Source organism: Felis catus, chromosome B1 (genome assembly GCF_018350175.1).
Source record: "Felis catus isolate Fca126 chromosome B1, F.catus_Fca126_mat1.0, whole genome shotgun sequence".
In the NCBI taxonomy this organism is placed as follows: domain Eukaryota; kingdom Metazoa; phylum Chordata; class Mammalia; order Carnivora; family Felidae; genus Felis; species Felis catus.
In genome coordinates, this window is record NC_058371.1 from 39,293,940 (window position 1) to 39,306,300 (window position 12,361).

At 42.1% G+C, this 12,361-nt stretch overlaps 1 protein-coding gene across 10 annotated transcripts in view; it reads right to left on the reverse strand.

Moving 5' to 3' along the window:
• CSGALNACT1 (chondroitin sulfate N-acetylgalactosaminyltransferase 1) overlaps positions 1 to 12,361 on the reverse strand; it is a 347,804-nt gene that overhangs the window by 12,253 nt on the left and 323,190 nt on the right. For all 10 annotated transcript variants that reach the window (XM_023252542.2, XM_023252543.2, XM_045055452.1 and 7 more), the window contains 2 exons: positions 2,570 to 2,748; positions 1,320 to 1,414 (listed from right to left, as the gene is read on the reverse strand). In XM_023252542.2, coding sequence (XP_023108310.1) covers positions 1,320 to 1,414; positions 2,570 to 2,748 — 274 coding nt within the window. The remainder of the gene's footprint in view (positions 1 to 1,319; positions 1,415 to 2,569; positions 2,749 to 12,361) is intronic.

The window sequence follows — 12,361 nt, forward strand, 5'->3', positions numbered from 1 at the left end:
CTGGAAAAGATCCTAAATGAGATGCCAGAGGTTAATCAGAGGATTAACAGGAGAATGAACAGGTTTTGCTATTTCTGGAAGCTTAAAGACAGAATCAGTCCTCCACAAGAATTTCAAAGAACTTCCAATGAAAACTGATTACTCTCCCATTGCACAGAAGCAATGGCTTTGCCTCAAGAGGAGACAGAGCTACTCAAAGCGATGAACAAGAGATAGCCCCAGGTCAGATGCCCCCGATATTCAGCCCGAGGTGGAAACAGCTGTAGACAAACTCAGCTGATCTCTCTGCAGGAAAAGGTAACAGTTCACGCTTGAGATGACAATAATCCTGAGGAATTTTGTCTCAGAAGGGCATAGGGTATGCCTATGTGCATGACAGAGACCCTCTTCTGGGGTCATCTTCCTCCTGCCTGCACAGCTTTTCTGCTGAATGGACTAACTGCCAACACCATCACCACTAAGACCACTCGGCGTACAGAGATCCTTGGTGGCTGTGTGGCTCCACTATCTATCATCCGTGCAGCCAAGACCTTAGCAGAGAAGTCCCTCCAACGTTCCTTTAGAAACCACCTTGTGGGGCACCTGGGTGGCTCAGTCAGTTAAGTGTCTGACTTTAGTTCAGGTCATGATCTCGTAGTTCATGAGTTCAAGCCCCGCATCGGGCTCTGTGCTGACAGCTCAGAGCCTGGAGCCTGCTTCAGATTCTGTGTCTCCCTCTCTCTCTCTGTCCCTCTTCCTCTTTCTCTCTCTCTCTCTTAAAAATAAATAAACATTAAAAACAAAAAAAGCTACCTTGCTGGTGATGCCTCTGCTGCTACCTTGGACCCAAGGCCCTGTGGTTTGTGACAGTGATAGTGTGATGGGAAGGGCCCTGGATCTGTCCTTATGTCCCCACTGACTCACTCACTGTGTGACCTGGGGTGAGCCACCCTTTCTGACTTCTCTTTTCCATCTGTCAAATGGGACCATAAATCTCACCCTTCTTACCTCATATAGTTTGTAATAATAAAGGGAAAATGTGCTTGTTGCATCCATAATGCAATAATAATAGTTTCCAAAAATGATATAAGAAAACTATGAAGGTGTGAAATTACCTTTCTGTAAGGTACTGTTCCTATTTATTTTCCACTTTTAAATATTGCAAGCACTTTTAATCAACAAGGCGCTGGGAGCAAAGGCCAGAACGTCTGACAAACTTAAAAATTACTATGGGAATCAGTCCACAGATTTCCACTCACCTTTACTCATGGTCAGGTGCCCCTGGTAATGAAAGACATGAAACAGAGCCACACAAAGGCATCTGCAGGGTAATTACTCACCAGCTGCTGTTCTAGGGGAGGGACCGCATCATGATGGCCATATATTATGCCAGGATTGTACTGACTAAAAAGGACTGGATAAAATACCTTCTTCCCTGCAAACCAGAAAACAAACATTCACTTAAAGCAACAGACAACACTATTAGCTTAGTAAACTTACATTCAGTCCTCTGAAATGTCCCAGATATTTGCATCCACTTTTCCTTTTCTTATCACTCAACCCTAAAACAGATCTTAGGAGTTCTGCACAGGTAGATCAGAGGGACAGACTCTCAAATATCTCTGACCTCCTAGCAAAGAAGTGGTATTCAAAATACTGACAGTCCTTGGGTGCCTGGGTGGCTAAATCAGTTGAGCATCCAACTCTTGATTTCAGCTCAGGTCATGATCCCGGGTTGTGGGATCAAGCCCCATGTTGGGCTCTGCACCGAGTGTGGAGACTACTTGGGACCTCTCTCTCCCTCTCTGTCTCTCCCCTGCTTACACATGTGCTCGGCTCACTCCCTCTCTCTAAAATAAAAAATAGAAACAAACAAACAAAAAAACCCCAAAATACTGACAGTTGGTGGCTGTGGCACTGGGAATCAACCAACAGGAGTGAGTGTGAAAGAGAGTTCTGGTACTCCCTGCCCTTCCAGACATTAACCCTTTAATTGCTGGTCTGTGGGAAGTCTGAAGGGTTGCCAGAGGGGTCATGGTGACTTTAGGCAGCAGGAGTAGATATAGGGACTCCAGGCACTTGCTCTTTACCAGTTTCCACAGAAGAGTTTCAATATTTTAACAGTAGTTATCAGCTGAATATCAGCCCTTGCTATGAGTCAAACTCTCTGAAAATCATTTTCATATTGTGGGTTCTTCCCACTCAGAGCCCTTGCTCCCTTGGGAACTGCCCACAGCTATGCCTTTCCCTTTAGTGTCAGGCAGCTTTCCAGTCCATGTCTCCCCCAAACCCCCAGCACTTTCTCCCGTGGGTGCTCACTCAGGCCAACCACTTAGCTGAAAATGGTAAATGAGTTTTAGACTTGAACCTAGGCCAAAGAGTCCCAGAATTATGGCAGCTGACAGGCCCACACCATGACATCAAAGGAGAAATTAAACCAGATGATTTTGCTTTTTCTTGGTCATTGGGTAAAATCGGGCCAATTCAGAAGCAGGACATCAGAGGGAACCATGAAGAGAACGAGTGTGTGACAGAGCTGAAGGCCACCCTGGGGGAGAGAAAGGGAAGAGCCAACTCCAGATCCCCATACCTGGCTGTGTGTTCAGCCTGCATGTATTGAGGAATTCGGAGGTGAAGTAGATATCAACGTCACAGAAAAAGAGAAGGACATTGCTTCCTTTCCAGAAGCGGGCTCCAACATCAAGTCCCTTTCCTCGAGAAAACTCTCCATTCAGTTGGATGAAGGTAAAGTTCCTGAAGTTGGCAGCTCTAAAAGGGAAGACCAGACACAGTCACTCATGCGCTCATGCACCAGGCAGACAGAACCCCCTCGGAAAACACGTGACCAGGGCCCACCCACATTTTGCCACCTATATTTTGTAACCCTGCAGGCACAGAGACTACCCAAGAAGATACAGCATGACCAAGACTCACTGGAAACTCACTGAGATTAAAGGTACCAAGAACACTTAGTGAAGTTGTAACTTATGTTTTCTTTCTCTAGCAATTTCCCCATTATGAAAACTGTACTGTTATGGCTAATGGATATTCTTTGTGATAAAGAAAACTTGAACAAGTGGAGACTAGGTCAACAGAACCCAGGGCAATCTCCATGCTTCCTGAACCACCTAATGAAACCACTGGGCCAAAGAAATAAAATCACATTGGAATGGCCCCACCTACCATCTGTATGCAACTCCAGAGACCAGGCATGATGGTCTTGATGTGGATCTATCCCCAAACAGGCTTAAACCTGGACTCCTTCCCCACCTTTAGGTAAAGCAAGAGGGCATGGTAGGGAAAATGACAGACTTGGATTCAGATCACCAGGGCTGTCCCAACCCTGGCTCTCCTATAGATTAATTCTGTGATCTAGGCAAACCCATTAATTTCCTGGAAGTGCAGTTGCCTCATCTGCAAAATGGGAATAATAACAGCCACCTTAACTATCTCACAGAATGATTAGTTAGATAAACACTGCCAAGAGTTGAAAGCAGTATGTAAACATGAGCAATTGCTATCATTAGCACAGGTGAGGATACCCAGGGCTGTGGTAGTAAAGCCAAGACATTTCTTCACTTGGCTGTTCTTTCCCAAGGACATCAGAAGCTTCTGAAATGGGGCATGTCTTTTTTTTATTTTTTTTTAACGTTTATTCATTTTTGAGAGCTAGAGAAAGAGTGTGAGCAGGGGAGGGTCAGAGAGAGAGGGAGACACAGAATCCAAAGCAGGCTCCAGGCGCTGAGCTTTCAGCACAGAGCCTAACACAGGGCTCTAACTCACAAACCGCGAGATCATGACCTGAACCAAAGTTGGATGGATGCTCAACCGACTGAGCCACTCAGGTGCTCCTGAAATGGGGAATGTCTTAAGCAGAAATTCCAGGAACTCATGTTGAACCTAGAGGGACAGGGATTGTCTTCTGCCAGATAGAACTAGAGAACTACTTTGAATCCTAACCCTGTGTGTGCAGGGGCCTGGCATTCGGCAAATCTCCCTTTTCCTGCTCACGCGGGCCTTCTTTTCATAATGGTTCCTCTCCTTCCACAGCCTGACTCTTCCCTCTACCCATTCCTAACTTCTCCCTAATCATTTTTTTTTTTTTTTGAGAAAGAGAGAGAGAGCTGGGGAGAGGGACATTGGGAGAGCAAGAGAGAATCCCAAGCAGGCTCCATGCTCAGTGCATAGCCTGACACAGGGCTTGATCCCACAACCCTGGGATCATGACCTGAGCCAAAATCAAGAGTTGGATGCTCAACAAACTGAGCCTCCCAGGTGCCCCACTTGTCTCTAATCTTGATATATCCAAAACAAATACAAAAAAACCATTTCCATTTTAAAGTTTGTATTCCAAGTAACCATCTAGGGTAAAGGTCAACACGAATATAGAATCAGAAACTTTTCCAATGCTAAGTTGTACTGGTAGCTGGTAATTTAATCAGTAGAACTAGTCGTGCTACTCCTTCCTTATCATCTTCTTTCAGATCTGGGAGTGAGCTTGGTTTTTTATCTCTGGAATCTGTGGGCCCAACTTCACCTAAGTCCAAAGCCAGACACACTTTTCAGATTTAGATCAAGGCAGGAGGCCTGGTGACTGGAAGAGCACTGGTGTCTGAGTCAGTAAACCTGGATCCAGGGCCTAGAACCGTACCCGCCCCCAATAGGGGCTCCACATATGTTTGTGATTAAAGGTGTGAACAGAGGAATGACTCTAATCCTAGCTCTGCCTCTAATCTATTTGGGGGAAGTCATTTTACTTCTTTTGCCTTAGTTTCCTCATTGCAACTTGATGGTTACAGAGCCCAGAGGGTCCTTTCCACTCTAAAATTCTGTTTTCCTGAGATTCTGCCTTCAGTTCAGCACTGCTCTACCTTTGGAGGGATTCTCCTGGTAGATGGCCCCAGTTCATATTTTCTGTGAGTAGCACTGATGTTATGCTCCAAAGCCTCTTCAGGACCTATCCTGGCCCTAGCTAGGACAGTGCCACCTACTTGTTGCAAAGATGTGCAGGTAGAGTGAGGCCCCTGAAGTCCTGCTCACATCTCCTGGAGCTTTCTACAGCCCAGCTCCTGTAAGGCAAGCTCAACCCACTTCCTTCTGCCCTAAGTAGGAGGTTTTCAGGAAAGTTTTACCCTGGGGAGGTGCCTACATTTTTCCCTCTTCCTCTAAGGGAGTCTCCTGCCAGTTCTCATAGGACTTATCCACACCCAGGGGCTCATCTTTTTTCTAACAGCCAGTAGTGGGTCTTTTTCTTGATTTGTCTCAAGCCTCATACTGTTTGGGATTCTCCCAGACTGCAGGGATATCTGTTAGCTAATTGGCAGAGCAGGGAGGACTGGCATGTCCTTGAGCAGAGCCTTCCTTATTCAGCTTGTTTCTGACTCATAATTCAGATACCTCCTCCAGGAGGTTTTCCAGGATCTATCATTAGAGAGTTCAAGTATAAAAATGCTTTATATTTGAACAACAGCAAGCAACTTTCACCAAAGGAAGAGAAATCCTGCTCCTTAACATGTTGTGTTAAAGGAACTGCTGACTTTCCTCCTTGAACAGCATCCATTGTATATATATATCAAATTTTTACAAAAGTTAAGTCACGTTGAATACTTAAATAAGAACACATGGCAGGGGTACCTAGCTGGCTCAGTCAGTGGAGTGTGTGACTCTTGATCTTGGGGTTGTGAGTCGGAGCCCCACGTTGGGTGTAGAGATTAAAAAAAATAAAATCTTAGAAAAAAAAAAAGAACATAAGGCAGCATTAGAAACAGAGGTAACCGCATTAACTACATGACAGGACTGAGTGAATGGTAGAGACAGATGAGTGCCACAAATTTCAAGGAGAAAGTGATAATTTGAAGTATGCACTTACCCAATATGTAACTTAAACTAGTTTGTTCTGCCTCCAAATTTCCCAAACTCTGCTTCCAGCTGCTGTGCTGCAGCAGAAGGCAGAGGAGGGAGGAAGATGAGGGTTGGGAGCTTGTCTGTCACTCACAGCCACTAGGAAAAGGGGTGGGGAGAACACTGGGCCTAGTGTTTGAAATGACCTTTGTTTGGAAGAACTTTTTTGAAAAGTCTTAAAACATCAGCTTCTGTGGGGCGCCTGGGTGGCGCAGTCAGTTAAGCGTCCGACTTCAGCCAGGTCACGATCTCGCGGTCCGGGAGTTCGAGCCCCGCGTCAGGCTCTGGGCTGATGGCTCGGAGCCTGGAGCCTGTTTCCGATTCTGTGTCTCCCTCTCTCTCTGCCCCTCCCCCGTTCAAGCTCTGTCTCTCTCTGTCTCAAAAATAAATAAACGTTGAAAAAAAACAAAAAACAAAAAACATCAGCTTCTATGCTTCAATGTGCTGCCTCTAGAGAAAGAATTCAGGAAAATGGATGCCAAGGGACCCTCCATATGTCCCTAATCTGCTTCCTTTCTCTTCATTCAACCTCTCTACAAGGATGAGATGATCCACATTATGTCCACAGCACTACCGAATCTGAAAATGCACTTCAAAGCCACTCTCAGTGTGTCTACAGGCCATGCAGAAAGCTGCAGGGCATGGCACTTGGCTCTGTCCACTCACTGTCCACACAGCAGCCCCTATGCTCCATGTGGGCAGGTACCCACATGGTACCAGCAACCTCTGCTTCCCTGAACCCTCATCCCCGCAAAGAACCCTGCCCCACCCACCTCTGCATGGCTGCCTCATCCACCATGACCAGCACTGACCAACAGCGTTGTTACTGTCAGCCTCACAGTGTTGGCTCTGCACTGAAGGCCTGAACCAGGGAGCTGGACATGAGTGCACAAGGAGGCAGCATGGGACAGAGTCATCTGTGGCCTGGGAGGCACCATCAGCCAGTCATGGGTATTGGAGAAGGCCCAGGGATAACTGTCATCCATCTGTGGCTCCCAGCATGGCTGCCAGGTTACTGAGCTCAGCTATGAGTCTGTCTGGAGCTGGGTAATAGTACGGTCCTTCCTCCTGATCACTCATCCAAAATACTTATAATTGCCCCATGTCTGGAGGAACCCTTTGCTCTCCTCTTGCTGTCAAGAAGGGCCTCTGATAATTAAGAAAGAAATCCTCTACTAACAAAGGGGGCTGAACTGGAAACACCAGAAAAAGAATCAGAACAACTTTACTTTCCCACTTTTCCAGAACAGAAAGATTAACACATTGTCAAACCTCTGGGCCTGGAAGTGGACACCCTCTTCTCATCTCAAACTCATCAGCACCAGCTCCAGAACACAGAGCACAACGAGATGAAGAGAAATTGGCTTCTGCGAGATAACCAGGCCCCTCCTTCAATGCATCCTATATCTTTACTCGGGGGGCGAGGGGGGGGACTTGCTCACTAGGCCAGAGTACTCCTGCTCAACAGTGTATGAAATAGTGTATTAAGAGGCAGTGAGGCCATGCAAAAGCAAGGACACATTTCAACACAAAACACTGATTCACCCCAATGGGGTCTAGCAGTGGGTTTGGGAATGTGCACAACACAGCCATGAGACTATAACCCAAAAACGCAGAACACCGAAGTGCACAGGCAAGGACCCTGTTTTGTCCTCTGTCCACAATCCCCCACCCCACAGTGAGCAGCCAGGAAATGGTCACTGATGGTGTACCATGGCTGGGGCCTCCTGCCTCTGGAATACACTTCTTCCATCCACTCCAGAGAAAACCCCACTCAGTCTTCACAACCTGAGTCAAGTGTCACTACCTCTTATGCCTTGCTGCAAACTGAAGTGCCCTCTCTGGGCTCCCATGCACTTTGCCCAGTTCTCCATCTGTCCTGTGCCCGGTGCTTTCTTGTGCCTTTGCCTATATAGACACATACTTGATGACCTCACCACTCTAAGTTCTTGGCGGGCAGGGAATGCATTTTTTTTTTTACACCTTCCGAGATGATCTGGCAGTATGCGGTAAGTGGCACACAGAGGTAGGGACATAGTGGGTGATCAAGAAGCATCAGATAAATCAAGGGATGAATCCATGGGAAAGCTTAGGTATATCTCAGACCTGTCACTGTTGGAGGGCACTGCCCAGATTCCTCCTTCTTCCCTGAGGTTTAGTCCCCACACGTCATCAGAAAGAGTTTCCAACCAACAGATTCCAAAGGACAGGCACAAACCCATCCTTTTAGAAAGATGAAAAATATGTAAATAACAAAGAGAGCTGAGAAAAATAAGATACAATTTGGTTTGAAATATTTAATTTATCCATACAAGGAAATGTAGTATTTAGTGGTACATACAATGTAATGGCCTGGTAAGAAAAATGGGCATCTTTCATGGTAGAGTGAGGGCACTAAATTCTATGCCATGTAATTTCCTACTAAGAATCAGAATATGTAGTTCCGAAAGGCCACATGATTACTCACAATTATTCTTTCTTCTTTTCTTCTTGAATTGTATTATTGACTGATGAAACTCTCAAGTCTCTCATTCAATTCTCTTCTTTTACAGAATAAGTTTGGTGCACAGGGACTCCTCCAAGTTATATACAATCATTCTTTTAGAGGTTACAATGACCTCAGAAAGCTACTGTTTCTACTGGAGATTTAATTTCTCTAATTGACTTACATTTCCCAGAATTGCTGGATTGAAAATGATAAAAGATCTTGTTGCCTAATATGATTTACTCTCATACAGACTTCTTCCCACCATTACAAGAAAATTCTCTTAATGTGGCACTTCCCACAATAGCCCTTCATTAAAAAATACTTTAAAAATTTACACAAAAACTAGTATTATATTCAATGTATAACTTAAAATTTAAATCTAACAGCTCTAAATATTGAAATTGCTTATGAGTTCTACTTAATTAAAACATTCAAATATGGTCAAGAATTTAAAACTAAACATACTCTCGGGCAGCTTTTCTAGATTTTTTCTATATTCTAAGCTTATATAAGTCAGCTGATACAACTCCATTTTAGCAAATTTCTTTTGAAAAGATAAACAAAATGGACAAACATTTAGCTAGACTACCTAGGAAAGATTTAAGAGACATTACTCAAATTAATAAACAAAAGAGGAGACATTACAACTAATACCACAGAAACACAAAATATCATGAGACTACTGTGAATAATTATATGCCAACAAATTAGATAACTTAGAAGAAATAAATTCCTAGAAACATACAACTTACCAAGAATGAATCATAAAGTAATAGAATATCTGAACAGACCAATAATAAGCAAGGAGACTGAATCAGTAATCAAACATCTCTGACAAATAAAAGCCTCAGGGCCAGATGGCTTCATGAGTAAATACTACCAAACATCTAAAGATGAATTAATACCAATCCTTCTCAAACTCTCCCAAAATATTGCAGAGGAAGGAATAGTTCCAAACTCATTTTATAAGTCCAGCATTACTCTAATACTGAAGCCAGACAAGGGCATGACATGAAAAGAAAATTACAGGCCAATATCCTTGATGAACACAGATGCAAAAATTCTCAAATAAAATATTGGAAAACCAGATTCAATACATTAAAAGGATGATACATAATGAGCAAGTGGGATGCATCCCTGGGATGCAAGGATGGTTCAACACCTGCAAATTAATAAACATGATACACCACATTAACAGAATGAAGGATAAAAATCATCTAATCATTTCAACAGATGCAGAAAAAAACATTAACAAAATTCAACATCATTTCATGATAAAAACTCTGAACAAATTAGGTACAGAAGGAACATACCTCAGCATAATAAAGGCCATATATGACACACCTACAACACCATACTCAACAGTGACAAGTTAAAAGCCTTTCCTCTAAGATCAGGAACAAGACCACTCTTACTCAACATTTTATAGAAATGTTAGCCCTAGCAACTTGTCAAGGGAAAGAAAGTAAAGGCATCCAAATCAGAAAGAAAGGAGTAAAATTATCTCTGTTTGTAGACAACATGATCTTACACATAAAAACACTAACCAAAGGCATGCCTGGGTGACTCAGTCAGTTAAACCTCTGACTTCAGCTCAGGTTGTGATCTCATGGTTCATGAGTTTGAGTCCCGCGTTGGGCTCTGTGCTGACAGCTTGGAGCCTGGAGCCTGCTTTGGATTCTGTGTCTCTCTCGCTCTCTGCCCCTCCCACATCCACTTTCTCTCTCTCTCTCACTCTCTCTCTCTCTCAAAAATAAGCAAACATTAAAAAAAATCCTAACCACGTCACCAAAAAAACTGTTAGAACTAATGAATTCAGTAATGTTTCACAATACAAAATAACATAAAATCAGTTTGTGTTTTTATATACAATGAAAGAGAAATTAATCACATTTACAATAGCATCAAAAATAATAACATAAAAAGTAGTGAATTACTGACACATGCTACAGTGTGGATGAACCTTGAAAACACCATTGTTAAGCTAAGAAGCCAGACACAAAAGGTCATATATTATAGGATTCCGTTATATGAAATATCCAGAATAAGTAAATCCCTGTTTTTTCAAATGCTTTTTCTGTGTGTATAGAGATGGCCATGCAGTTTAGTGTATTACATTGATTGATTCTTGTATGTTGAGTCAACCCTGCATTCTTGGGATAAATTTCACTTAATCATGGTGTATAATTCTTTTTATATGTTGGATACAGTTTGCTAGTATTTTGTGAGGATTTCGGCACCCTATATTTATAAGGGATATTGGTCTGCAGTTTTCTTCTCTTATGATGTCTTTACTTGTTGAAGGTATCATAGACCTCATAGAATGAGTTGGGAAGTGTTCTCTCTTGTAAATTCTGAAAGTCTGTGAAGCATTGGTATTAATTTGTTCTTTAATGACTGGTAGAAATCAGCAGTGAAGACATCTGGGCCTGGCCTTTTCTTTAGGGAAAGTTTTCTGATTCCTATTTAAATCCATTTACACGTTCTAAGTCTAGTCAGATTTTCTTTCTGAAGAAATACTTAATTTTGACAGCATACAAAACATGGTCCTCCATTCCCTCTCCCCTCCTTGGTGTTGTATTAAAATGACATCTTTACGTACTGTGTCTATCTAATACAGGTAGATGATCCTTCTTTATGCAGTTAACCTTTAAATCAGATAGGAGAAAAGAGTTATAAACAAAAAAATACATTTATACAATACTGTATTGTATTTCCCTATGTAGTTACTTTAACTGGAACTCTTTATTTCTTCACAAGGATTCGAGTTTGTCTAGTGTCCTTTCATTTCAGTCCTAAGGACTCCTTTTCATATTTCTTGTAGGGCACGTTTGCTAGTGATGAAGTCTCTAGTTCTTGTTTATCTGAGGATGTCTTAATTGCCCCTTCATTTCTGATGAATGGTTCTGCTGAATATAGAATTTTTGGTTGAGTGTTTTTATTCCAGCACTTTGAATATGCCATCCCACTGTCTGGCCTCCATTGTTTCTGACAAGAAATCAGCCATTGCTCTTATTAAGAATTCCTTGGAACCAATTAGTGCTTCACTCTTGCCACTTACAAGATTCTCTCTCTCTTTGTCTTTGTCTTTCAACTGTTTGCTTATGATATATTTACTGTGTGCTTCTTTGAATTTTCCTATTTGGAGTTTTTGAGCTTTTTAAATGTATAGATTCATGTTTTTCATTAAATTTGGGAAGTTTGGGACCATTATTTCTCCAAATATTTTTTCTGCCTCTTTATCTCTCTCCTCTCCTCTGGGACTCCCACTATGTCTATTTTGGCATGCTTGATGGTATCTTATAAGTCTTCATTCTTTTTTATTTTTGTTTCTCAAACCTAAGCATATCAATTGACCTATCTTAAAGTCTACAGATTCTTTCTTCTGCCTGTTCAAAACATGCTCAGCACCCCTTAGTGAATTTTTCATTTTAGTTATTGTACTTTATCAATTCCAGAATTTCTATTTGGTTCTTCTTTAGAAGTTCTATTTCTATTTGGTAAGACATAGTTCTAATTGGAATGACTTGGTTCTCATAGTTATCACTAGTTCTTTAAACATGGTTTCTTTTAATTCTTTGAACATATTTAATACAGATGTTTTAAATTCTTTGTCCAGTAAGTCCAACACCTGGGCTTCCTCAGGGACAATTTCTAATAATTGATTTTTTTTCCTGTGCATGAGCCATACTTTTTGTTTCTTTGCATACCTCATAATTTTTTGTTTAAAACTTAACATTTTAAATAATGTAACGCTGGAAATCAGAATCAACTCCTTTCTCAGGGTTTGTTGCTGTTGTTCTCTGTTGTTGTTACTTGTTTAGTGACATTCCTGAACTAATTCCGTAAAGTCTGCATTCTTTGTTGTGTGTGACCACTTAGTGGTAAGCTAATGACTAGACAGAGATTTCTTTAAATGCCTAGAACCAATAAGTCTCCAAATATTTGCCAATGGATTTTGTGTACACGTTGGGGCATGCTATCAACATTCAA